A 27,873-nucleotide genomic window follows, 5' to 3' on the forward strand; every position below is an offset into this window, starting at 1 on the left:
TAGCATACAGCAATATACGGAGGCGTATTGCATTCACTTGAAGAAAAAAAAAATCTACTCTGTTTTATGAGTTAATTTTTCATGAGAAAAAAAATTTTTGCTCTGTTTTTCTGAATTAACGACGAGTTAATTTTTCATGAGAAATTTTTTTCTCTGTTTTTCTGAATTAACGAGTTAATTTTTCATGAGAAAATTTTTTTTGTTCTGTTTTTCTGAATTAATCAATTAATTTTTCATGAGAAAAAAAGGTTTTGCTCTGTTTTTCTGAATTAATGAGTTAATTTTTCATGAGAATTTTTTTTTGCTGTTTTTCTGAATTAATGAGTTAATTTTTCGTGAGAAAGACAGAGCAAAAACTTTTTTTCTCACAAAAAATTAACTCATTAATTCAGAAAAACAGAGCAAAAACTTTTTTTCTCATGAAAAATTAACTCATTAATTCAGAAAAACAGAGAAAAAAAATTCTCATGAAAAATTAACTTTGCATTAATTAAAAATTGAACAGTTGTTCCTAATAATCCTTTAGGTGAGTGTGTATAGCAGAATTTCTGGCGGTGTCAGAAGATTTGACTCTCAGTCCTGCAGTGTGACTTCTACGAGAACGACCGTCAAACGTTTGCCACCATTTCAATCCCGCCTGTAACACAGCTCACATCACCGATTAATAATGTAAACTCCATGACAATCTGTACTACAGTCAAGACGCGTGTCTGACGATGTCTGACGCCAACAGCTGAGACCTTACAGTGTGACATGCTTTACAGCGAGGATCGTGTTCGTAGAGTCTGACAAAACTATAATAAACACTCGACTTTAGAGCTGTTCCCTCGTTCTCAGCGCAACCCCCAACAGATCCCCCTCAGCCAATGAGATTCCAGAGTCGTTGGGAGAGTTGTGATGATTGGCTGTCGGCTGAGTCGCCGTGGGGCTTGTGTTGACGGGATTGGCCGTGCTTGCGGTGGTGCTTCTGCTGTTTGCCGTACCGTTGGCGTTCGCTGTGGTCGCCGCGTTCACGCTCCCAGAGCTGGCGGTGTGGATCGGCCAAGATTGAGAAGTGAAAGAAAACACCCTCTCTGGCGTAGACGGAGGAGGAGGCGTGTCTAACGAGAGACGTAAAGGCAGGGGACGTCTCGACGGCAAGACTTGAACGGGGCGTGCTTTGGTCAACAGCTCGGGCGCAGGGTCTGGGAATGAGAACGCGGGTCCTGGATGTTCACGGTCGTCTCCAACCCAAGGGAAAGCGGAGGATGGAGGCGCGGGTGTGTCGGGAGGAGCCAGGACTTGCGATCCCACCATCGGTTGCGCTAGTGAGCTGGAGCTGTCGTGAGCTCGCCGTGGTCTCGCGCGAGTGACCGGCGGAGGGATGCAGTGGATGGGCGTCTGAGGGCAGCTGTAGAAACCCGGTCTTTCGTAAAGGGGCATCGAGGAGAAGGCGTCCTCGGCCATGTCGGCGTCCCGGGAGTGGTTGGGCATCGGAGCGCTCTCGGGATTGAGGTAAAGGGGGAAGCGAGAGAAAGGGGCGCGGGGACGCCGGCGCAGGAGCGAGACTCGGGACGTGGGAGTCGAGCGAGGGAAATTGGTCGACTGGACGCCCAGAAGACGACTCAAGCTGCCCAGGAACGGGGTGGAGTGATTGGCCTCCTCGTGCTCCTTAATCTGCTCCAGATTGTGCTGGAACTCCATGTCCTCTTTGGGAACGCTGAGAGACAGAGAGAGACAACCTTGAGGATCTACTGTTACAATACAATACAATTTTAAGTCGCACGGGTGTATTTGTTGTGGCGATAGCCAACAATGCATTGATTTTTCTTTTGTGCCAAAAATCATTGGGATATTAGGTAAAGATTAGAGCCCGACCGATAAAGGATTTTGAAGGCCGATACCGATATTTTTGGTTTTAAAATTCGATATTCCGATATATCGGCCGATTTTTTATTTTATTTATTTATTTTTTTAAACTGGACATGATAGTCACAAATTTTGTTGCTTATTTGAGTTAAGAGAACTGATGGGGATGTTCTTTTAATTCTTATTCAAGCAATGTATGTATAACGAGTGTTGCCAACAGGAACGGTGTAGAGCGCCCTCTGGTGGACAAACTATACAACTCCAACACTCATGACATGGTTCAAGCGTGTTTCGTTCATTTTTATTTTATTTTTTGAAATATTCATTTATCGGCCATTATAACTGCCGATACCGATAGTTTGGAAAATGCCTAATATCGGCCGATAATATCGGTCTGGCTCTAGTAAAGATTATGTTCTATGAAGATATTTTGTAAATTTCCTACTGTAAATGTATAAATGCAGCACAATTGCGAACGTAAATTGAGAACGTTAAAGGCGATTTTCTCAATGTTTAAATTTTTTTTTTTTTTGCACCCAGATTTTCAAATAGTTGTATCTCGACCAAATATTGTCGTATCATACCAAACCATGCATTGCATAAATTAAATCTTATTTATTCAGCTTTCAGATTGTGTATAAATGTCAATTTAAAAAAATTGGATGACTAACAACTCGCAAATGAGAAACGACAACTCGCCCCTGGTCTTAAAGGTCTTATTGTAATTCCAATTCCAGTTTTCTTCCACTAAATATTCTGTTTCGCTTAAAAATGTCACATTACAGAAGTGAAGGCTACAAAATCAAGAGAATTTGTTTAATATATTTTTGTGCACCAGAAACGTGCATGTGTGCGCTGTAGTTTTTTATGGGTTTAAGTGTGTGTGTGAGCATGTCCATTCACCTGATGTCCAAAGCGGATCCCATGAATGAGGGTTTGCGGTGTTCTGCGCTGGCGGCGGTGTACGGCGGCTGAGGTTCAGATTCATCCCAGTATTTATCTCTCTCAATCAGAGGAACCAGATCATACATCTCATCCACTGACAGCAGAGACACCTGGGAGAAACACACAACCATGTTCGTATAATCCTTGCAAAAACACTTACCGCACTTCTATTAGCTCACTAAACTAAAGATTATCCAAAATTTAAGTCTACACTTCAAATTTGTTTCAGCTTGAAAAATGACATTCTCATGAAATACCAGTTTTATTCGACAAAAGGATAGCCTTCCCTCCTCGTGGCCGCCATATATTGTTAATTATTGTAATATTATTAGACACTTTCAGTTGCCAAATATATAAATAATAGGTGACAAATGCACCTGTCAATCAGTAACCGAAGAAGTGTGTGCATCTCTGCTAAAAGATGTCAATATACATTCAATCCATGATGCATATTCAAAATATTTTTTAGTACACGCAAATGTAACTGAGGCTGCGTCCTAAATCGCATACTTCCCTACTATGTACTAAGCGAAACAGTATGTGACAAAATAAGTGTGTCAATGTACTCATGATAATGACAACATGGCAGATGTAGTACGTCCGGAATATAGTCATTCTAGACACACTTATACAATATAGAACTTGCTTGCAAATTAAGTTATTCAAAATAAGTACCTACTCAAGAGAGAGAGCGAGTATGTGATTTCGGACACAGCCAGAGAGGTAACACTTACACTTGTGCAACCAGACACCAAGACAGAACGAGACAGAATGGCACAAAGGAGATCAACACACACACGTCATTAGTGGGGCTGATGACGTACCTGTAAATTACGGTCCACCAGCCAGTTGGTCTCAAAGTCGTCATCATCCTCCCCAAAAGGATTAATAAGTTGCTCTGCCACCTGAAAAAAAACCACCAATGCAATTATCATCTGCCTTTTTGTCAAAGATGATGTAGCTACATCACGTCACTGTGGTGTAACAATTACTAAATCAAGTTTTGTATATGCCATGTCAGCTAAGAGGAACAGCATATAATTATGCTGAGGTTGTTTCACACTAAACTGTAATTTTATTCAATATGACCGGTTATTAGTGAGTGTGAGTGTGAGATTAACACACCTTGAGCCAGCCTACATAGAAGAAGAACTGCAGTAAGGTGAACACAGGCAGGTAGAAGTCCAGGTTGTGACCCGGGTAACCCTGGGCGGGGTCGAGGAACTGTCGACCAATCAGACAAGTCAAAAAGAAACTGTACACAGCCACGGTCACCACCTAGCAGAGAGAACAGGACACACAACCTGCTTAAAATCATGACAAGTAATCATAGTATTAATAAAATAAACACGAATTAATCAATTGAATTCATTAATAAAATAATGCCAATCAATATGAGGATCATCGCTGCACATTCCAACCAATCAGAGATTACTATTAGCCATTCCAACCAATCAGAGATTACTATTAGCCATTCCAACCAATCAGAGATTACTATTAGCCAAAAAACAATCAATCAGAGATCACTATTAGCCAAAAACAATCAATCAGAGATTACTATTTGCCATTCCAACCAATCAGAGACCACTATAGCCATTCTAACCAATCAGAGACCACTATTAGCCATTCTAACCAATCAGAGATCACTATTAGCCATTCTAACCAATAAGAGATTACTTTTATAGCCATTCTAACCAACCAGAGATCACTATTAGCCATTCTAACCAACCAGAGATCACTATTAGCCATTCTAACCAACCAGAGATCACTATTAGCCATTCTAACCAATAAGAGATTACTTTTATAGCCATTCTAACCAATCAGAGACCACTATTAGCCATTCTAACCAATCAGAGACCACTATTAGCCATTCTAACCAATCAGAGATCACTATTAGCCATTCTAACCAATAAGAAATTACTTTTATAGCCATTCTAACCAACCAGAGACCACTATTAGCCATTCTAACCAACCAGAAATCACTATTAGCCATTCTAACCAACCAGAGATCACTATTAGCCATTCTAACCAGTCAGAGATCACTATTAGCCATTCCAACCAATCAGAGATTACTATTAGCCATTCTAACCAATCAGAGATCACTATTAGCCATTCAAACCAATCAGAGATCATAATTCAAATCATATTAAATTATAATTTCCCATTCCAACCAGAGATTAATAAAGCAAGTGGATAGTAAATCATTAAAAATAAGATTTTAGGTTTTATATATAATGTTTCTGTTTGGTACACATAATTTGACATTAATCTGATTTGACATTAATCTGATTAATCTAATTTGATACTAAATCAATCAATCAGTACTGATTGTGAAAACTCATTGTCACAGGAGAGGAGACACAAAAACATCATACACACTTGATCAATTCAGCTTAGTTTCATTTCAGATGTTGCTTGGATTTATACGGGGAAATCTGAACAACTAGTTTTGTCTACTATTAGAACTAGTAAATGAAGCTAGTCGAGTTTGAACCATCAAACCTGTGTGTACACGAGAGGCAGGCTGATCCAGTCATAGCCGTACAGCCTCATACACTGAGAGCGCAGTGTGTTCAACTCCTGCCAGGAGAAAACCAAAGCAACACACTATTGTTCACAGGTCAAGTGTTATTTAGGTAAGATTTGTTAAGGACTCCTCAAACTGCGCCATCTAGAGTTTCATGACAGAACTTGGCATTGATATTCATAACACAAAGGGTTAATTCAGGATAATCGGGACATTTTTCCCCAAACATCTCAATGGCAAAAAGTGTCCCAATTCAGCTGAACTAACCCAATACAGTCTAAAGTGCAAGACATACGTTGAGGATGGCGGTCATTGCGACGTCGTTATTGATGCGTCCTTCAGATCGCGCTCTCATGGCCAGACTGACAAACCACATGCAGGGAACCCAGAACTTATTATGAGGCGAAGGCAGTTCCTCTAAATGCCTCAGTTCCTCAGCCGTCATCAGACCTGCGGCACAGGACAGTTTCAGGCCCACAATCTCAATCTGGTCAACCCATGGACGAGGGTCTAGTCTCCAGTCGGCTTTATAATAGGTTCATTTTTAATGATTTGCAATACTGTGTGTGTGTGTGTGTGTGTGTGTATGTCATAATCTTCTGTCTATCTTCCAGATAACAAAGACTATTAGCTATATTAATGAGACTGGGCAGGTCAGTATTGTGTGTGTGTGTGTGTGTGTGTGTGTGTGTGTTAGTTCACATCTTCTGTTTTGTGTGTGTGTGTTCAGGGTAAACAACCAAACCTGATTAGCAGCGCTTGATGAAGACTTCTTCATTTATTAATCAGCACAGAGAATTGAGTGTGAAGTAAATCAATTTAACAGCGGCTCCGTTCCAGAAGCTAGTGTATCCCCTATCTAGTGTACTCCTAGTGTACCCCCTATCTACTGCACTTCCTAGTGCACACCCTATAAAGTCCACTCCCTATGAAGTGTACTCCCTATCTAGCACTGCATGAAAAGTGGGATTTTCGTCAGTAAGCGGCACTGTAGATTGTCGTGGAAGTTCAGGTTTACGACTGCACACGGCAATTTACAGGTAACACTCAAAACTGCCGTGAATTGCCGGAAATTGACGTGGGCCTTGCTTGGCAGTTGTCCCCCCATTGTCCCCCCTTCTCCTAAATCTAGAGGAGGCTTTGACATGTAAATGAAAATGCTGTGAGCTATACACATGCAAATAAGGGTAGGGGAGTTTCACCCCAGGTAACATTTTTCTGAAAGGTATAACTTCATTCTAAGACAATCTCTGGTAGAAATAGATCAGGCTCAGTATAACCTAATTACCTAATAGTGTTTTTTTTTGTGTGTGTGTTTTTTTTTTAACATTGCAACATGACATCCAAAAAGATAACAATCAACAAATAATAATTTCACAATAAATAAGAAACAAATAAAAATAGGACAGAATTGAACAAATGAAATAAAAACAGGAAAGGGACTATCTCTATTGTGTATAATATTATGATTTAAGAGAAAGTTAGAAACCAGTAATTTGTACTAGGCTATTTAAAGAAAGAAAATAGCATACACATAAATTCACTTTTCAATTAGCTTCAATATTCTTTAGCAAATACAATTGTATCACTACATTTTTATAGATACATTTGAGAGACTCAATATACTGAAAACTGAAAATCAGACCCAAAAAAAAAAAAAAACTTCAAACAAGGTTTAGAATTATTCATTTTACTCTTATGAATAGGAAATTTCCCTAATACAATTACAAGATTCATCATAACATTTACAGAAGTAGTTTTCAAAATATATGATAACATATTTGGATGTTAATTCACAGTTATAAACAGATGTTTTTTGTTTTTGTTTTTTAAAATTTTTTTTACTGGTTTATTTATTTTAAGTAGCCTAATAAAGTTATTTATTTATGCATATATGTATTTTTACATTTCATGGTAGCCTATTTGGGTATATCCACCTTATTCCTAATTTTAAATGAACAGCAGCAGAAAAGTCAAGGACAGCCGACGACAGCCTTTCAACCTGAGTCAAAAACCAGTAAACGTAACTCTGATTGGCTGAGGCAGCATATCATCATAATCCAACCTGTAACGTCAGCCACTCTGATTGGCTGAGGCAACGTGCCAGGCATGTGGCGTGTTATTCAAGCAGAAATAACGGCACAGATATTCAGCCTGCTTCGCCGTCATGATCGCTGGTGAACCCATCTTTTCCTCTAAATTGAAGGTAAGTTCGTCCAACTTAGTGAATTCTATGTCCATGTGTACTTATAGTGTTTGGTAGTTTAGCGTTATTGTCTTAAACTTCACAAATCTGCTGTGATTACTGCCGCGAATGTCCAAGGGTGTTAACCTAACGGAACAGTTTTTTGTTTTGCGTTAGCTTGCTGCTCTTAATTCTTTTTTAGTTTCGTTTCAATTTGAACAATTTGGGACACTAAACTGTACGTTAGTACTACAGTACAGTAGTAACTGTACTGTACTAACTCGTACTGAGTGTTCAATTGGCTTTTCCCAATGCGTTTACTGTGAATATCGTCAGAAATTATGAAAAAATAATAAGTGCCAGGGTCATGAAACATAAAGCGCGTAATGTGCTTGTATGCTCTAGTGTAGGCTATCCTTGTTTGTAAAATTGCATCACTTTGTGTGATGGAGTGAAATCTTCAGGTGTTTGTGATTTGTTTTGTCTCTCAGGGACTGTAAGGAGTGAGGTGTCCTTCGCTGATAGGAGAAAAAACACCTAAACAAGGTAACGTTACGTGTTGTGATCTCATCCTCTTTTCTTTTGAACAGGCCCCAGTCAAATAAAAAGTAAAACTAAACTAATTTGTATTAACGTTTGTGTTTATAGATGACTTTGAGCGTGAGACAGTGGTGAAAACGCCAAAGAGAACTGGAACATGGCATGTTATATTCAGTTATAAAGTTTGACCAAGTTATTAAATATCTTATAAATCTGTTCAGTTTCATCATTTGATAATAACTTTATAACACATTTGTTTGTGGTATAGATGCAGTGACTGAGACTGGGAGATGCAGTGACTGAAACCTGGTGGTAAGTATTGATCTATTGGCAGTGGAGAAGACACTTTTAATAGACACCTTCTCCCTTGTGAGCTAGCAAACTTTGTTATTCTAATTAGAGTATTGTAAACATCACCAAATGTGTTTGTTTACTTCAGTGTTCCAGAAAAAGGTCCTGAAACTACTGGTCGACATCCGCCATCGCCTGAAGGAAACCAGGTAGTGGATGCAGAAGAAACATATTTTTGCTTACAAATGTGGGGACTTGGGGCAGATTGCCTTTGCAAACATCTAAATCATTGTCTTTTTCAACTTTGCAGAAGGGGTCATGAAATTCGGTTCCACAGCCACTGAGGTGTATGTACATCAAGGTGAACCTCAAGCACGCGTCGCAAAGACTTGGATTCACTTCGCCCTGATGAGCCAAGCCTACAGGACTTGAATTAAGAGTTTTAAAGGGATAGTTTACTTGAAATTATTTTTTTGAAATGTTTTGGCTTACATCAAGGGCATCAGTCATATAATGGAAGTCTATGGGGATCTCTTAAAAGAGCATGCACAGAGAAGTACAAATTAAACATGATTTAATGAATCATAACTGTAAGTACACGTTGATGGCTTAAGATACGAGACGAGCGGTTTGTGTGAGAAAATGAACAGTGTGTGTGTTTGTGTGTGTATATACATATATGATCTGCGCATGCGGCGGAAAGTGCCAGAAGCGATCTTGCACTGGTACGTCACTCATTGTTTACACAGATTTCAGAAGTTTTACTGTGAAGATCTAAACATATTAAGATATATTACATTTTTGTGTATATCTAAATATGTATATATATATACACATTTATACAATAACAATATAAGTACTGTTTGTTTTCTCTCACAAAACGCTCATTTCGTGTCTTAGTCCATCAATGTGTACTTAATTTATGAGTCATTAAATCATGTTTAATTTGGTCTTCTTTGTGCATGCTCTTTGAGGTGGTGACCATAGACCTGCATTATATGACTGACAGACAACAACGGTTTGACCTAAAAATATCAAAATTGAAAATACTGTGGAAACAAAGACCCCTGCATCTTGGATGCCCTTGAGGTAAGCTAAAACATATCAAAAATTAATTTCAAAGTGAACAATCCCTTTAAATTACATCCTTATTATTCGTTCATAATTCTGCCTTCTGTGTTTGATATATCTGGTGCCCAATTCTGATGCCATTCAGGGCAATTTATTTTTGAATAAAGATGCAATATATTATTGATTTATTTGTATAACTGTAGTGCTGTATGTATGTTGTCCCATGTTTCCAGAGGGTGGAGGACATGTTTTCTGTGCTTTGAAGATGTTCTCCTATGCTTTGTACATAGTTGTGTGTTTGTTCTAATAAAGCTATTTCTTTGAATAAACAGTATGTGGCAAATGTTCCTTTCCTCAATAAATTCATGTCCTTGATGGTAATAATAATTTAGTCCATAGGATAACAATGACATGAATATACAACATAATAGCATGTCATATGAATATATATATATATATATATATATATATATATATATATATTATTATTATTATTATAATTTTATGTCGGCTGACCAATAGTAACAGATCTGCCAACCAATCACGAGTGATTTTCTTGTTTAAATGTAGTGAATTTCAACCAATACTGAGTGAGGAAATTCAAGCCATTCTCTGGCAAGGCGCGCGCAGTGCTGCTATTCATATGCTAATTAGGACCATTCACACCTCCGCGAGCGCTCCATGTATACGTCATGGTTCGTTTCCGTCAATATGTGGCACAGACGAACGCGACGTTCACAGTCTGTAAATTGTCGTTAACTGCCGAAAATTAGGGAGATTTCCGGCAGTTTACGGGGACGAAAACCCCACTTTTCATGCAGTGTAGTGCACTCCCTATCTAGTCTACTCCCTATGAAGTGTACTCCCTATCTAGTCTACTCCCTATAAAGTGTACTCCCCATCTAGTCTACTCCCTATGAAGTGTACTCCCTATCTAGTGTACTCCAAGTGTACCCCCTATCTACTGCACTTCCTAGTGCACACCCTATAAAGTCCACTCCCTATGAGGTGTACTCCCTATCTAGTGCACTCCCTATCTAGTCTACTCCCTATGATGTGTACTCCCTATCTAGTCTACTCCCTATGAAGTGCACTCCCTATCTAGTGTAATCCAAGTGTAGCCCCTATCTACTGCACTTCCTAGTGCACACCCTATATAGTGTACTCCCTATGAAGTGCACTCCCTATCTAGTGCACTCCCTAGTGCACTCCATATCTAGTCTACTCCCTATGAAGTGTACTCCCTATCTAGTGCACTTCCTATCTAGTGCACTCCCTATCTAGTGTACTCCTAGTGTACCCCCTATCTACTGCACTTCCTAGTGCACACCCTATAAAGTCCACTCCCTATGAAGTCTACTCCCTATCTAGTGCACTCCCTATCTAGTCTACTCCCTATGAAGTGTACTCCCTATCTAGTCTACTCCCTATAAAGTGTGCTCCCCATCTAGTCTACTCCCTATGAAGTGTACTCCCTATCTAGTGTACTCCAAGTGTACCCCCTATCTACTGCACATCCTAGTGCACACCCTATAAAGTCCACTCCCTATGAGGTGTACTCCCTATCTAGTGCACTCCCTATCTAGTCTACTCCCTATGATGTGTACTCCCTATCTAGTCTACTCCCTATGAAGTGCACTCCCTATCTAGTGTAATCCAAGTGTAGCCCCTATCTACTGCACTTCCTAGTGCACACCCTATATAGTGTACTCCCTATGAAGTGCACTCCCTATCTAGTGCACTCCCTAGTGCACTCCATATCTAGTCTACTCCCTATGAAGTGTACTCCCTATCTAGTGTACTTCCTATGAAGTGTATTCTCTATGAAGTGTACTTCTATCTAATGTACTCCCTATGAAGTGTACTTCCTATCTAGTGCACTCCTAGTGTAATACCTATCTAATGCATTCCCTATCTAGTGTACTCCTAGTGTACCCCCTATCTACTGCACTTCCTAGTGCACACCCTATATAGTGCACTCCCTATCTAGTGCACTCCCTAGTGCACTCCATATCTAGTCTACTCCCTATGAAGTGTACTCCCTATCTAGTGTACTCCCTATGAAGTGTACTCTACTCCCTATGAAGTGTACTTCTATCTAGTGTACTCCCTATGAAATGTACTCCCTATCTAGAGTACTCCCTATCTAGTGCACTCCCTATGTAGTATACTCCCTATCTAGTGCACTCCCTATGTTGAGTACTCCTATCTAGTGTTCTCCCTATGAACTGTACCCCCTATCTAGAGTACTAGATAGGGAGTACACTAAATAGCATACTATACTACATAGGGAGTACACTAGATAGGAGTGCACTAGATGTATGTGTGTGTGCGTGTTGCAAAAAGAAGAATGACATTTAATAGCTTTACCAAGTTGCCAAATACACAGTCATGAACTCATTTGGTTCGTAAAAGGCGAGTTTGTCCTGAGTTTACATTAGGGAACGCCATGAGGGCAAGTTAAATCATGTTAGAATGAACTATTTCTAAAACTGTTGTTAAAGCTCTTTAATTCCTTCCGTTCCTCTTTGAGTTTAAATCCCAGACACCGGAGGGTACCGGCACAAAACATGGCTTTAATCGCTGTTCTAGGCCACATTGCTTTGCCCGAATCATTTCCTGAGTGCGCTGAGTGGGTTTACCTGCTTGAACCAGGTGGCCCATGGTGGGGAAGCGCTTGTACACAGCGGTGCTGATGGAGCGGTAGATCAGGATGCCGGACAGATTAGCGTAACGCATGAGACTCCTGCGAACCAGTCTGGCCCCTTCATCTGCACCCCGGACGTGTCCACTGACCAGCGCTGACAGGCGGTCCGTCCACGGGACGCTCTCGAACTGACCCCACCAACGAGACACCACAAGAGTCACGTAGAAACCTGCAGGAGTAATGCTGATTTTTAGAAGATCCTACTTCCTTTAAGAAAATGACAAAACCCTTGAACTCAAAGGTTTCTAAAACAAAGAGTTTTTTTAAGGCAAGGCAAGTTTATTTATATAGCACATTTCATACACAATGGCAATTCAAAGTGCTTTAACATAGAAGAAATTAAAATAATCAAAAGAAATCATAATAATTAAAACAGTTTAGAATAAAAAATAAGAAATAATGAAAAATAAAAATTATGATAAAAATAAAATACAGTAAATTAAAACCATTTAGAATAAAATGAAGTACTTTGATATATTTTGCAACTTACATTTGTTGGAGTCCTTCATTTTACATCAAACTGTAGGCCTATTCATCAATTCACTTTTTAAAAATCACTATTATAGATCCTTTCTTTAAAAGGATTCACTAAGGAACCTTTAATTTTTAATATTATTTATATATTAATATTTATGTTATTAATATTTTGTTTATATATTAATATTGACAAAATGTAATATTGTATTGATTTGTGTTGCCTGATTCAATCTCTTATGATGTCAGTTTAGTTTTATTTTTTTTCTCTTCTAACTGGCAATGTCTGTATCCTTTCATTTGCACAAAAAAAATACATTTACCCAGAACGAAGGACACGGGGATGAGTTGAGCGTATTGATCACAGTACATAGAGAGCTTCTCAAACATCCTGCGCTGCTCTTCAGTCAGAATACACCTGTCAATCAAACAATGCATGATTTTATTGAGGCTTTTATTATATAAAAATAGTCAAAGTAAAGCCTTTTGACACTCTGGACTGAACACTAGCAAAACAAATATATGATCACTTTAAAAAAAAACTTTTTTAGATCATGTTTTTTGGACATGTACCATATGACCAAAAGTCATGGTATATATGTACCCTGGTAATATTAAAGTATCATAGTATTACTGGTTTTTTTTTTTTAACCATTGAATTTTAAAAAATATTTTTAAAAAAATATATATATATACTGATTTTTTTTTTTTAAAGTACCGGGGTAGCATCATGGTGCAATTATGGTATCATGTTACTTTGAAATATACCATTAATACTGAAATTAATGTACTATGGTATTTACATGGTAGAAATAGTATACTTATCTACCACTATGGTAAATATAAACATGGTGATGGCATTAAATTATTTGCATTAGCTTAAAAACGTGAACATACCACGGTAATCATTTACTACCATAGTATCAAAGTACCCTGGTATCATTATGTACAATATTAACTAATGCCATGGTATATTAATAGCCTATAGTAATCATTTAGTACCCTGGTAATATTACACAATTTTTTTTACCATAGCATTCTTTAAAATATAATTTAAAGTGCCAAAAAAGTGCATTTTACAAATGTTACATCTGTAGAGTTGGTTCTGAAATTAATGTATCATGGTTTTTCCATTCAACTACAAATGGTAAATGTAAATAAAAAAAAAGTTAAAAAAAAAATTTAAATAAAAACCAGGTAATCTCATGTCCCCCCAAACATATGATAGTACTTTTCTGTACAAAAATATCCTGTGGTGGTACCATGATGATATCAGATGGTAATATTTTGGACGTGGTACCATGATATTCTTGGAAAAACAACAACAACAACATGATTTGTAGGTCATTGAATATCAAAGCACCATAAATATCCGTGATAGCATTATGTTACAATAGTAGCACCACTAAACTGTAGTAAAGAGGTGGTCAGTGTTTACCTGTACGTGACGCTAATAGTGCAGTACATCACAGTGAAGATCAGCAGCTCTCGATACAGCAGCTTATAGATGCTTCCCTTCCATCGCAGCAGGAGACGATAAAAGGTGCCCAGACGCGCGTCCGAGACCTGCTGTGAGTACGTGACCGTCATCTCTGACGAGCCTGACCTTTCACCTTCAGTTCTTACAGAGAAGGATGGCTCAGCACTGAATCACAGTGCACACACACACACACAGTTCACATGCTAGTTTGATGATAGTTAGCATGCAGCAACACCTAAACTGATTGCAATTATATTCAAATGCATGCATGGGTCAAATGAAGCAAAACTAGCTTTAAAAGAGAAACACGAGACTGTGAATCCAGTGTAGCAAATGCAACTGCTTACTATTCCTCGATCTGTAGGCCTCAAATGAGAGATAAGCAACTCTACTCACAGAGTGTGAAGTTGTGTGAGTTGTTAACAAGGAAGGATGGAGTCGAGGAGCACATCGAGACGCCCACACCTCCGGTCACTTGACCTGCTAATCTGTTTTCCACGCACTAACAAAGAAGCATTGTGGAAAACTGGGGGGGTTTGTTAATCTCAGCAAATCTTTCAAAACACAAGCACAAACACACACACATATTCAATAAAGTCGTGCATTAATTGCAGTTATGTAATGTAAATATGATATTCATAATCAGCCACTCCTAAATGATGATCCATGAGGAGTTCAGGCTCCATTAAACGCTTTGTGATGATGAGGCCTCAGCGGGGTGTTTTGGGGCTCTGTGTGGCGCCCTCTAGTGGAGGAAATGCCCCGGTGCGTTTCATTAACCCCTGAGCTGGGACTTCGGTCAACCAATGTGAAGACTTGCAAACCGCTCTCGAAAACAGCTTCTGAGGGAGAGTTTGACGGAATGAGAGTGCAGGAAGACACACACTGCGGTAAGACTGATTTATCTGATGCGTTCTGTGCTTGTTTTTGACATGGAAAGGACTAAGACTTGTTAATGCATCTATGGCACAATTAAAAATGATACTTTCTCTGTTAAAAAAGCAACTATAAATGTTACTGACTGCAGGATTTAGTATTATTATTTCTTCATTTAATGTAATAATGTTTATTTTTGAATACCCAAACATATGTATATATAATTTATTATCAATGTAATACCATGGTATTTTTATAATTAACTTGAAAATACCATGGTAATCAGTATATATAAAAGCACTGTGGTATCATGTTTATATATATATATTAATATTTTGATGGTTCGATTGAGTCATTAAAGGAGTAGTTCACTTTTAAAAAAAACTTTTGCTGATTATTTTCACCCTCATGTCATCCAAGTTGTCCATGTCTTTCTTTCTTCAGTCGAAAAGAAATTAAAGTCCCCGTGAAATCAAAATTGAACCTATTTACTTTGTTAGCGCATATTACTAGTCTTGTGGTGAACAATTAATCCGTGCAAGTAAAAATATATTTAAAAAATGTTTTACCTTGGTAATCTTTAATCAAAATCTGAAAAGTTACTTCCGGTCTGGAACGGTTTCTTTTTCTGATGACGTAGGTTTCACAACTTGGGTGGGGAAACGCTTAACCACTCCCCTCAAACCGTTAGTTTGCTATGAGCGAGAGATGGAGAGGAGGAGCTCTAGAGTAAAACCCTGCCCTCTGTTCAATATTCCGTTTCACTTGGAAATACGTCACAGCACTGGAGAAAAATCGTTTGCAACTTCCGGTTCACGGGGACTTTAAGGTTTTTGATGAAAACGTTCCAGGATTTTCTCCATATAATGGACTTCAATGGGGTCCAACCGGTTCAAGGTCCAAATGAGAGTTTCAGTGCAGCTTCAAAGGGCTTTAAACGACACCAGACGATGAATGAGGGTCTTATCAAGCGAAATTTAAAAAATAAATAAAAAAAAGTTTAAGCATTAAATGAACAAAATGACTCGAAAAAAGATTTGTTCATTTTGATGAACGAGTTCGAACAGGAGAGTCACGCCAGGAGAGTCCGAGGCGAGCGTTTGTGCTTATAAAACTTAAACTTAAAACTTTGTTATTTATTTATTAAATGAGCGATCGTTTCGCTAGATAAGACCCTTATTCATCGTCTGGTGTCGTTTAAAGCTCCACTGAAACTCTCATTTGGACCTTGAACCGTTTGGTCCCCATTGAAGTCCATTATATGGAGAAAATCCTGGAATGTTTTCATCAAAAACCTTAATTTCTTTTCGACTGTAGAAAGTCAAATATCACCTCCAGACATCACTTTTGACCACTACTGTAAAATAAATAATAAGGGTAAATGTGGTGGATCGACCATTTGTCCGTTTCTACGGTTAAATGCTTTCCGTTTGGTCTCTCGAGAGAATGTTTAACTGTGGCAAACATGGTGCAATGCTTTAGTTACACTTTGATCAACTGAATGGAAACTAAGGCAGGAATAAACTACAATGTCTCTGAGCTTGAATGTAATCTCTTGTGTCTTTAACAGGCTGGCTGAAGTGAACACTCTCAGTGTGTGTGTGTGTGTGTGTGTGTGTTTGAGTGAATATACTTTCCGTGATGGACATTTTTGAAGGAATCCACCGTGTGCAGCTCTCCTGCTCTCCTCCAGCACGGTCCTGGTCTGTCCCAGGGTACGAGCTGCTGGTGGCAGGGAATTCTGGGATAGCAGTGTACTCCTCACCTACATTCTTCGGGAATGCTGATCTTACGGATCAGCACACGGCAGAGGGAGAGAGATGTCCGGTCGGGAGGTACGTCCAGACTTCACCTAAGCAAAAATACCAAAGCAATACTGTCTTTGTTTCGATGGCTTTGTGTAAAAACTGTTAAAAAATGGTGACAAAGCAAAATCTTCCACCCACAATTATTTTAGAGAATGAAAAAAGAGGATGTAATCTCTAATTCTGCTGAATACACAGAACTGTACACACAATAACAATGTGTGAAAGTCAGTCAGTAATTATAAACATAAAAATAATAAAAACATAAAGCATAACAAACAGAATGGAACAGACCTATATAAACAATAAACTATCTAAACAATATAATACAAAAATCACAGACCAAACATGTTCTGAACAAACAACATGGGCTAACATAAATATAAATAAAAACACGGGCACATCACGTGATTCCTGGATGCCTCCACTGAGTCATGTGACCCGTGATTGACAGCTGGACATTTTTCCTGCTCAATCTCAGAGGAAAGTCTGTCTGACTGTCCTACCCAAAACAAAGTCAATCTAAACACCGATTTCTCTGTCGGATCCGGATTACGGAGTGTTTATCTGATCAGATTTCTGCTATATCTCAGTCGTGTTCGGGAAACCGCAGCGGGATCTACTGGTAAATCTCTTACTCTTTATTTCAGGAAGCGGAGCTGCAATTCTGCAATACTGTTAACTTTGGTAGTTCACTTTGTGATTGTTTCTGTGTTCGTGTTGTCGTCAGACTCAGCGGGTCGCGGCGAGTCCTGTAGCCGGGCGAGGGGAGGGGAAGGGCGGGGAGTGTACACGGGAAATGCCGCGACTGCCACGGAGCGATGAATTACATAAACAGGGCTGATTTTGATCATAATCACACACGAGCGTTTATTAATTGACCCACAGACAGCTCCTTAATGCTAGTTGAAGAAGGGTATGGCGTTATATTTTCATGACTGGATTAACTTTCGGGAGTTGGGATTTTATGGGGTCTTCTTATTAAGAACAGTTAGTAATCACAGTGGGGTCTATTTGAGGGTTAACGTTACAGTCATATAATCATATTTTTCTTCGAAGACTTGTGATATCCTTGTGATATATGAGTGTGATATCCTCGGGCTCAACGATTCGATTCGTAAAATTTAATCTTTACAGGAACCAATTTAAAGGGAGTGACCGACGACCGTTTACCCCAAAATTAATATTTTTATCATCATTTACTTGTCTTTAGGTTATTCCAATTTCCAAACATTTATTAGTTTCTTTTTTAAAAGACAAAAGAAGATATTTTGAAGAATATGGGTAACTAAACTAAACAGTCGATGACATTCCTCAAAATATCTTCTATTTAACAGACGAAAGTCTCGTGCAGGATTGGAAGAACTCGAGGACGAGTAAATGATGACAGAGTAAAAAAAAAAACTAAAAAAAAACAAAAAACTTGGGTTTTCATATAGGCTACATTCCCACTCTTTTGGACCAAATCATTGTGACCATAAAATAATCAATAATTGTTTCCTGCAGATTGGTCGACCTGGAGCCAGAGGAGCGTGATGGGGGGCAGAGGAAGAAGATGCCCCCGGAGGAGGCAGGAGCACACAGACACGAGACCTACGACATGTCCCGTCTGCGGAGTTCCTCTCTGGAGATCAAGGAGAAGGGAACAGAATTCCTCAGAGACCAGCTGGATGCTGCACAAAAGGTCCCACATGTTCTGTTCTTTTCCATTCTATTCCGTTCCATTCTGTTCCGATCTATTCCATTCTATTCAGTTCAAATCCATTCCATTCTATTCCGATCTATTCCGTTCCATTCTGTTCCGAACTATTCCATTTTCTTCTATTCCATTCTGTTCCAATATATTCCATTCTATTCCGATCTATTCTATTCAATTTTATTCCGTTCTTTTCTATTCCATTCTATTCTGTTCCATTCTATTACGGTCTATTCCATTCTATTATATTCCGTTCCATTCCATTCCAAAATATCAAAAGTAATGTTTTGGGGAGACTTTACATTTAGCTAAGAAAACGAAAAGTCTTGATGTTTCATTGTAGGTTCTTCAGATCAGTGTTTCGGATCTTTAAAGCTCCAGCTCACGGTTTCATGTTACAAATGATGTGTTTCAGAGTAGTAATAACTGCTCAGGTCTTTGTCAAACCATAATTGAAAGTTGGAAATGTAGTTTATTTTGTAAACTAGCCTACAACGTCACTCATTTGACTGTTGTCATGTGAGTCAAACAAAATAGCAGCAGTGTCAACAGTTCAATAATGGAGATACATCTGCTCATAGCCTTGTTATTTTTAAATAAATGTCTTATTATTTTTATTAAACTTATTTATTGTTTTATTATTGTTCTATCTAATGATGCTGGTGCCCGTTAGAACATTAATGTGAACTGCTTGGAAATATGAACGAATCATTCAAATGTTCTCCTATTTGATTCAGTTCTGATTTATTGAGCGTTGTCTGTGTTTCAGGAGCTGAAGCTGAAAGACGAGGAGTGTGTCAGACTGTCTCATGTCAGGAATCAGCTCGAGCAGGAACTGGAGGAACTAACCGCCAGTCTGTTTGAGGTGGGCGGGACTAATGTGACATCATTGACACTGAATATAGAGGACTATTGTGTGGTGATGTTGATGTATTTATGAGGGAAAGTGGTCATCTTAACTGGTCACTGTTTCTAAAAAAAATTGTAATCTCATTTTAAATGGTCCTGTTGTGTGACAAATTCATTTTTATTATAAAAATTATTTCACAATTTAAAATTGTTACTAGCCATGACATCGATACCATGGGGAAAAACCCCAATATAGATATCTTTAATATTATATCATAATTTGGCAGCCGGTATATTAGGCTGCTTTAACTTTAAGACCTGACACGGGGATCCATTACACTGTTACACATGCGTTTCCTTTCTCAGTGGTTTACGTTCACTTAAAACATGACTGACTGTGTTTACACGAATACTCGCCAATACCTGCATTTTGATATTATTTTGTGTGTATTTTAAGACATGAAAACAAATTCAATTTAGTCCTGAGAGGCTCTTTATGTGCCTAACTTTGGGTGTGAGCACAAAATCTGCAGGAGTGAGAGAGTCACTGAGATGAGATCAGAGAGAAAATGTATCTGTATCTATTCTGTCGGAAAATGAATATTCAGATATTTCAGTATCTATGCATTGATTGACAACACTCTACATTTATTATTTCAGATCCCTTTTTAAATTTAAGACTTCAATTGAAAAAATTTATTATACAAATAAAAGTGGCTCGTAAGACTGACTGCGTTAAACACCTCTTCTGCAATACTCACACATTTAGTAAGTGTTAATGTCAAGTCCAGAATAAAACATATTATAATTAATTTTTAATGTAAAAATAATTAATGTAATCTCACAATTATCATTAAATCAATAAATAAAAAACGCTGCAAGCAGTGTTGGGTAAGTTACTCTAAAAAGTAATTAATTACTAGTTACTAATTACCTCTTCAACAGTGTAATTAGATTACTGTACTAATTACTCTCTCTAAAAAGTATTTAATTACTTTTTTAATTACTTTCAAAATCCCATATCAATCTCAACCAGCTGGATAATACAAGGATAGACATGAATCTGTTTTAATTCTTACAAATAAATACTATAAAATTGCATGAATTATCCCTAAACTGACCAAGGCGGAGATTACATTATAAAAACATACTTTTTTAACATCACACAGTACATTTTGATGTTAAACCCGCTATTGTTTTATGTCAGTCTGATCTCATGACATTTCACACTTTTTTCATACATATTTTACAATAATTTATACGAAATTTAGACACCTCATAAAATGCATACGAATCGCTGTGAGATCGGATTGATCTATACACAGTATTTACCTCAATTACATCAGAAGTAACTGTAATTAAATTACAGATAAATGAAGAGTAATCCCTTACTTTACATTTTCAAGGGAAAAGTAATTAAATTACAGTAACTAATTACTGGCTGCAAGCATAGTTATTTATAAAAACATTGGTAAAATGCTGTCACAAACCTGTGTGTCTCTAGGAGGCTCATAAGATGGTGCGAGAGGCCAACGTGAAGCAGGCGGCGGCGGAGAAACAGCTGAAGGAGGCGCAGGGCAAGGTGCTGTCTGTCTCTCTCTATAGTGAGCCTAAGCCCCTCCCCTTCCGGTCGACCACCATGGGACCTTATTTCGGAAAAATATTGAATGGTAGTCAATGGCGAGAGACAATCGTTTGAATTGTGCCCTGAATTACACATATGATGTTTGTCGATTTAAAAGATACATTTTAAAGTAAAGAAAGTCGCAGTTTGATGTGAAACCGTTGAGGTATAAGACTGTGAAAATACGTAATTACAAAGACTACAAATCCCAAAGGCGCACATTTTCTCCCAATGAATGAAGCTAACTTTACTGAGGCTAACGTCTGTCATTGTTTCTACAGTCTTACGTTATAATCGTGTTTATAAACGAGTGTGTTGTACCAGACTGCACACACACACACGAGCAGCGGATCTCGTTTCGCTTCCTGGGAGATGTAGTTCACATAAAACTAAATGTTACTCTTCTGTTTTATGACAAACCGCGACGTTTTTGACTTTCAGAATTATCTTTTAAATTGACAAACATCATATGTGTAATTGAGGGCACAGTTCAGACGGAATAAAAAGATAAGTTGTCTCTCGCCATTGACTACCATTCATATTTTTTCCGAAATAAGGTCCCATGAGCCGGAAGCTGAGGGGCGGGACTTAGGCTCTCTATCTGTCTCTCTCTGTCTGTCTAACTCTTTGCTCACTCTTTCTGCACATCTGTCGTCTCAGATTGACGTCCTGCAGGCGGAGGTCTCTGCTCTAAAAACCCTGGTGTTGACCTCTACGCCCGCCTCCCCGAACCGCCAGCTCCACCCTCAGCTGCTGTCTCCGGGCTCCAGCCGGGCCCGGGGCCACACGCGCAACAAGAGCGCCAGCGGAGCCCTCCAGCTGCAGACGGAGCCACCGCCGACCGACGCAGCGGCAAACAGGGAGGACAGAGAGGTACAAACACACTGCTGGACAAGATCACCGGCCCATAGTGTTGTCCAAAGGACGGACTTCGGTACCAAGTTGTTTTATATACCAATTGTTGTGAATATAGACCATTTCACAAGATGTAAACAACACTGGTCCAGAAGCACTTCCTGTTTCAGTTTGTAACTGTTTTCTTTATTTCACATGTAAAGAAAACATCTTAAAGATGTTTGTTTAACTTTTTAAATCAGTTTTAAATGTTCTGTTGGTTGTATTTTATCCCAGCTTTTATGTAGTGTTACAAAACTGAAACAGGAAGTGCTTCTGGACCAGTGTTGTTTACATCTTGTGAAATGGTCTATACATCAATGATGCTTGGTACCGAAGTCGGCTTTAGAGACTAGTGTTGGTCTGTACCTGCATGGTGAAACTTTGATCACTGAATTTCCTGCTGTTCTTCCTCTCTTTTCCTCCGATCTGTGCAGTTCCTGTTCTCCTCTGTCTGATACTGTGTGTCTGATTCCTGCTCAGCTGGTCAGTGTGACCTGTGTGTGAACTCTCTCTATGGCAACAGGGTACAAAGGGTTACAAATGAAAACTTTAGAACTTATTTTTCTTTCTTGCTTGCTTGCTTTCATTCCCTGGTGAAAAAAAGCAATAATAATACAGCCCAAAAAGTGGTTTGCTGGTTTAGCTGGAGATACCCAAATCTCCCATTGTTAAATTAAATTAATTTTCTTTAATTGAAATAAAGCTGAAATAAAATGTAAATATTAGATAATTAATGGCAAAAATTACACACTTAAATGAAAATATAAAAATAAAATCTAATTCAAAATAGTAATAAATACTTTAGTAGTTTATAAATAATAGTCACAATAAGATTCCATTAGTTAACATAGCTCTTTACTATTTACTAATACATATTTAATGGACCTGAGCTGACATGAGATAACAATGAACAGCTGTGTTTTTATTCACTGATAATACTGTACTGTAACAAATGTATTGCATTATATTGCTTTTTTTTAGTCACTGTAATATTATTTAATGCATTTACTAAAATATCCTGGACCAGCAAACCAGCTTTTTTCAGCAGAGAAACAAAACAAAATAGCAATCAACACATTTAAAAAGAAAAAGAGCATGAATTCAATTCACTGAGTGGTTAAAACCATGAAGCCTAATCTTCTGTGATGTAGCTGGACTCGGTGTTGTTCGCGGAGTTCCTCTCGTGGAAGGAGAAGCCGGGTCTGGATCGCTCCTCGGCGTTCATCGGCCGGGTGTTCAGGGAAGATATCGGACCCTGCCTCTCATTCACATGTTCTGAGGTACGCCAGTGTACATCAGCTCTGCTCTCGTTCTGTGCGTTTCCCGTTCTCTCAGACCTTCTCTCGTGGTTTTCCTCCAGTTGTCTCAGTCTGTCCAGTGCGCCGTGGAGAACAACTCTCTCACCATCGAGCCTGTAGCCATGTCGTCGCTGCCCACGGTCAAAGACATCGAGTGTGGAGGACCCAAGTAAGTCATGTAGCTGTACACACAAAACACATCCATCACCAATTTAAGAAATTTAGACTGATAATACTATACTTTTTCAGATAATGTGCATTACTTGTGTTTTATAATGTGTTTTTAAAGGGATAGTCCGCTTTTTTTGGAAATAGGCTCATTTTACAACTCCCCCAGAGTTAAACAGTTTTACCGTTTTCAAATCCATTCAGCCGATTTTCTAATATTTAGAAGAATGTCAGTAATCAGATATTTTCTGGTCTCATTGAATTCTGTCGTAGGAAAAAAAATATACTATGGAAGTCAATGAGACCAGAAACTGTCTGGTTACTGATATTCTTCTAAATATCAGAATATCGGCTGAATACATTAGAAAACGGTGAAACCCAACTTTTTAACTCTGGGGGAGTGGTAAAATGAGCCTATTTCCAAAAAAAGTGGAGTATCCCTTTAACTCAAACTGTCTCTATGAAGCCCCTCCTTCTGAAAAGCACACTGTGCTCTGATTGGTCGGCTGGATCAGTGTGTTGTGATTGGTCAAGAGATTTGTGCATGTTTGGGAAATCCCGCCCCTTACCATAAACGCGAGTTTCAATACACTACTAACTAACTCAAACAGGCCCCGCCCCTTTATTCTGCGTATTAATTATTATGAGGAATATTGTGACGTGTTCGTTCCCGGAAGAAACTTGAGACTACAATGGAGGCGACGCTGATACAGAGATCTCTTTGATGACATGCATGGCTTAAATTTCCCAATACTGCATGCTTGAGTGCATAAACACTTCATATCTTCACACCAACACCTCTTTCTGACTGCCTCACCTGGATAACGCTCGGGACAATCCTGACTAAAGTTAAAATACTTGGGTTTGACATGTAGCAAGTGGGATCCTCTTTAAATTCTGTAATCAAATACATAGATAAACACTGTAAATTAGGAATGGGCAACGATTAATCGCATCCAAAATAAAAGTTTGTGTTTACATAATATATGTGGGTGTAGTGTGTATAATTAATTTGTATATATAAATACACACACATGCATGTATATATTTAAGAAAAATGTGTTATTAATACATCAAATATTTATATATAATATTAATTGTGAATAAATATATATCAAATATATACATGCATGTGTGGGTATTTATATATACAAATTAATTATACACACTACACAAACATATATTATGTAAACACAAACTTTTATTTTGTATGCGATTAATCGCTGCCCATCCCTACTGTAAATCAGAGCAATTGCACTTTGATCTTGGAAGTCACGCTTTAATCGCACTTTAATCGCACTTTAATCACTGTTTGATTTGGGGTTGTTTTCACAGCGGTTGCCGGACACCGATAGAAACGTAAGTGATTCCGAGAACCAAATGTGCATGAAATCCTGTTTCACACCAGCACATGACATCATCAGTCCCTATCTGTCTGGAGAATGTTTATTAGTTAATTCTTTTATATAAATCTGGTAATTACGACATGCCGGCTCGTGTCAAGAGCGTTAAGTGATTTGATTGACAGCTTCATTGCTCTTTGTTCTCTTTTGCTTGAACAGTAAGTGCGCGTTGAGCGGGATGTCCCGCCCCTGCCGACATCGCATCAAACTGGGAGATAAAGAGAATTACTACTATATATCTCCGTCTAGCAGAGCTCGGGTACGTCTAAATCACTCCCATATCTATATCACAGGAAACGAGATGTTTATTTCAGGAGCAGTTCATACATCAGTGCTCTCTCCTCACAGATCACAGCGGTGTGTAACTTCTTCACTTACATCAGGTACATCCAGCAGGGCCTCGTCAGACAAGACGGTGAGTTCATCGACTCTGTATTATTATTTTGTATATAAATGCACACACATGCATGTATATTTAAGAAAAAAAATATTATTTATATATAAAATATTTATATATGTATTATAAATCTATACAGTATATACATGAAAATATTCCTAAATATATACAAGCATGTGTGTGTATTTATATTTATACAAAATAATTATACACAGTGCACCCACATGTATTATGTAAACACAAACTTTTATTTTGGATGCGATTAATCGTTTGACAGCCCTAGTGTGTGTGTGTGTGTATATATATATATATATATATATATATAAATAAATATATATATATATATATATAAATTTATATATATATATAAATATATATACATATAAATATATAAATATATGAAGAGTTCAGATGCAAAAGCCTCTAAATGCCATTTGAAATTTTCTTCTTTAATGATGATTTTTATCAAACTTGTATATTTAAGTTCAGTAATTTCACTTAAATAACAATTAATAGGTAATTATCATTGCCATTTAAGTGAAATCACTGAACTTAAATATACAAGCTTGATAAAAATGATCATTCTAGAAGAAAATTTCAAATGGCACTTAGAGGCTTTTGCATCTGAACTCTTCATATATATATATATAAAATTTATATAAATATATATATATATAAAATATATATATATATATGTTTGAATATTATATTAAATACATAACACATTTAATATTAAGTGATTTGTTATTGAACTAATCAATCATTTAGTTGGTATTTCAAAATGGCGTTAAACAGTGGATATTTCTATTCCAATAAAGTATGTCAGAAGAAAACTGTGATGTTCCTCTGGTTGCAGTTCAGCTGATGTTTTGGGAAGTGATGCGTCTGCGGAGAGAGATGAGCGTGGCCAAACTGGGATATTTCCTGACGGAGGAGAGCTAGAGAAGCAGAAAACACAGAAACACATCTCAACATTCACTCACACACTCCCCTGTTCATACATGTATTCAGGGAAACACTACAGAAGAACTCTTTCCCCTGAGCCAATGGAATAACAGCATTGCAGTTCTGTGTTATTTTTGCTTTTGGTAAACCCTAGTGTGTTAAAAAGAGGTAAACATGTTATATTTCAATTTTCCGGTAAATAGTCTCTTATAGTCAAACCTTAGGTTTTCAGCTCATCTAGTGTTCCTGTTTACACACAGCGACGGACAACAATCGGTCAAATCTAAACCAGTTAAATAGAATTCTAGAAAGATAGCAGAATAATTGGCTTTTATTTGCTTTGTTTGTTTTCTCGGAAGTACTATGTTACACACATGTGAATGTTTTATATGATAATTCCAACAATAGAAGCAGTTCTCGAATCATAAGGCCGTTCTCGAGCTTGAACACTATCTTGAATATGCAATGCACTAAGGCGCTTTCTGTCCCAGCATGCTTTGTGCACCGGTTACTTCTGTGCACATTAGCTTTGAATGGACAATCCTCCACGGGTCTTTTCTATGCAACCTCCTTAAAGTGCCAAGAAATGTGCCACGCGAGTCTTGGTCTGTTACTACGGAGGTGTATTGCATTCACTTGAAGAAAAAAAAATCTACTGTTTTTCTGAATTAATGAGTTAATTTTTCATGAGAAAAATTTTTTTGCTCTGTTTTTCTGAATTAACGAGTTAATTTTTCATGAGAAAATTTTTTTGCTCTGTTTTTCTGAATTAATGAGTTAATTTTTCATGAGAAAAATTTTTTTGCTCTGTTTTTCTGAATTAACGAGTTAATTTTTCATGAGAAAATTTTTTTGCTCTGTTTTTCTGAATTAATGAGTTAATTTTTCATGAGAAAAATTTTTTTGCTCTGTTTTTCTGAATTAACGAGTTAATTTTTCATGAGAAAATTTTTTTGCTCTGTTTTTCTGAATTAATGAGTTAATTTTTCATGAGAAAATTTTTTTTGCTCTGTTTTTCTGAATTAACGAGTTAATTTTTCATGAGAAAATTTTTTTTGCTCTGTTTTTCTGAACTAACGAGTTAATTTTTCATGGAATTTTTTTTTCCTCACGAAAAATTAACTCATTAATTCAGAAAAACTGAGCAAAAACTTTTTCTCATGAAAAATTAACTCATTAATTCAGAAAAACAGAGCAAAAAAAATTCTCTCATGAAAATTTAACTCGTTAATTCAGAAAAACAGTGCCAAAAAAAATTTTCTCATGAAAAATTAACTCGTTAATTCAGAAAAACAGTGCAAAAAAAATTTTCTCATGAAAAATTAACTCATTAATTCAGAAAAACAGAGCAAAAAAAATTCTCTCATGAAAAATTAACTCGTTAATTCAGAAAAACAGAGCAAAAACTTTTTTTCTCACGAAAAATTAACTCGTTAATTCAGAAAAACAGTGCAAAAAAATTTTTTCTCACGAAAAATTAACTCGTTAATTCAGAAAAACAGTGCAAAAAATTTTTTTCTCACGAAAAATTAACTCGTTAATTCAGAAAAACAGTGCAAAAAAAAATTTTCTCATGAAAAATTTACTCGTTAATTCAGAAAAACAGCAATTTTTTTTCTCATGAAAAATTAACTCATTAATTCAGAAAAACAGAGTAGATTTTTTTTCTTCAAGTGAATGCAATACGCCTCCGTATGTTACAGACACTCCTGCACACACACGTCACTGCCAGCCTAACCATCTTAGACACAGGTTATGATACTTGTACCATGATGCATCACACTCCATAGATAATAACTGTTGTTTGATTGACAATCGCTGCACAAATTCAGTGTTTACAGAGCCTT

At 37.5% G+C, this 27,873-nt stretch overlaps 2 protein-coding genes and 1 long non-coding RNA gene across 10 annotated transcripts; 2 read left to right on the forward strand and 1 right to left on the reverse strand.

The window, feature by feature from the left end:
* Positions 1-344: 344 nt before the first annotated feature.
* On the reverse strand, positions 345-14,604 carry best1 (bestrophin 1). Of its 5 annotated transcripts, none has more exons than XM_039662282.2 (10): positions 14,465-14,604; positions 14,027-14,209; positions 12,912-13,006; positions 12,050-12,283; positions 5,616-5,770; positions 5,296-5,373; positions 3,919-4,071; positions 3,618-3,698; positions 2,752-2,903; positions 345-1,699 (listed from the first exon to the last, which is right to left on the reverse strand). In XM_039662282.2, exons 2-10 carry the CDS (start codon positions 14,176-14,178, stop codon positions 814-816), a joined length of 1,986 nt encoding a protein of 661 aa, XP_039518216.2. In that variant the 5' UTR covers positions 14,179-14,209; positions 14,465-14,604; the 3' UTR covers positions 345-813. The 5 variants fall into 5 exon arrangements, with proteins under 5 accessions (XP_039518216.2, XP_039518214.2, XP_039518215.2 ...); XM_039662280.2 differs by having other exon boundaries at positions 14,027-14,201; positions 14,465-14,602; XM_039662281.2 differs by having other exon boundaries at positions 14,027-14,233; positions 14,465-14,602.
* On the forward strand, positions 7,358-9,738 carry LOC120474236 (uncharacterized). Its single transcript, XR_016150729.1, has 6 exons — positions 7,358-7,526; positions 7,997-8,051; positions 8,154-8,205; positions 8,314-8,357; positions 8,485-8,545; positions 8,647-9,738. It is a non-coding gene; the product is annotated as an uncharacterized LOC120474236 (long non-coding RNA).
* A 265-nt stretch (positions 14,605-14,869) lies between the features above and the next one.
* rab3il1 (RAB3A interacting protein (rabin3)-like 1) lies at positions 14,870-26,758 on the forward strand. Of its 4 annotated transcripts, none has more exons than XM_089127419.1 (12): positions 14,870-14,958; positions 16,515-16,779; positions 18,256-18,433; positions 19,215-19,310; positions 20,799-20,876; positions 21,579-21,791; positions 22,967-23,095; positions 23,176-23,282; positions 24,617-24,640; positions 24,844-24,943; positions 25,033-25,099; positions 25,938-26,758. In XM_089127419.1, exons 2-12 carry the CDS (start codon positions 16,586-16,588, stop codon positions 26,021-26,023), a joined length of 1,272 nt encoding a protein of 423 aa, XP_088983545.1. In that variant the 5' UTR covers positions 14,870-14,958; positions 16,515-16,585; the 3' UTR covers positions 26,024-26,758. The 4 variants fall into 4 exon arrangements, with proteins under 4 accessions (XP_088983545.1, XP_088983546.1, XP_088983547.1 ...); XM_089127421.1 differs by lacking the exons at positions 14,870-14,958; positions 16,515-16,779 and adding exons at positions 17,213-17,374; positions 17,480-17,665; XM_089127420.1 differs by lacking the exon at positions 24,617-24,640.
* The last annotated feature ends 1,115 nt before the right edge of the window (positions 26,759-27,873 follow it).

This window comes from Pimephales promelas, chromosome 25 (assembly GCF_988280905.1).
Source record: "Pimephales promelas chromosome 25, fPimPro1.hap1.1, whole genome shotgun sequence".
Classification (NCBI taxonomy): domain Eukaryota; kingdom Metazoa; phylum Chordata; class Actinopteri; order Cypriniformes; family Leuciscidae; genus Pimephales; species Pimephales promelas.

Excerpts from the sequence above, each read along its gene's own strand:
- best1 (XM_039662280.2), bottom strand. The coding sequence starts at position 14,519 with ATGTGCTCCTCGACTCCATCCTTCCTTGTTAACAACTCACACAACTTC. Across the intron at positions 14,202-14,464 it reads CTCACACAACTTCACACTCT|GTGAAAGGTCAGGCTCGTCA; the intron begins GTGAGTAGAGTT and ends TAAGAACTGAAG. Across the intron at positions 3,699-3,918 it reads TCTATGTAGGCTGGCTCAAG|GTGGCAGAGCAACTTATTAA; the intron begins GTGTGTTAATCT and ends GTTTTTTTTCAG.
- rab3il1 (XM_089127419.1), top strand. The coding sequence starts at position 16,586 with ATGGACATTTTTGAAGGAATCCACCGTGTGCAGCTCTCCTGCTCTCCT. Across the intron at positions 24,641-24,843 it reads TGCCGGACACCGATAGAAAC|TAAGTGCGCGTTGAGCGGGA; the intron begins GTAAGTGATTCC and ends TTGCTTGAACAG. Across the intron at positions 24,944-25,032 it reads CTCCGTCTAGCAGAGCTCGG|ATCACAGCGGTGTGTAACTT; the intron begins GTACGTCTAAAT and ends CTCTCCTCACAG.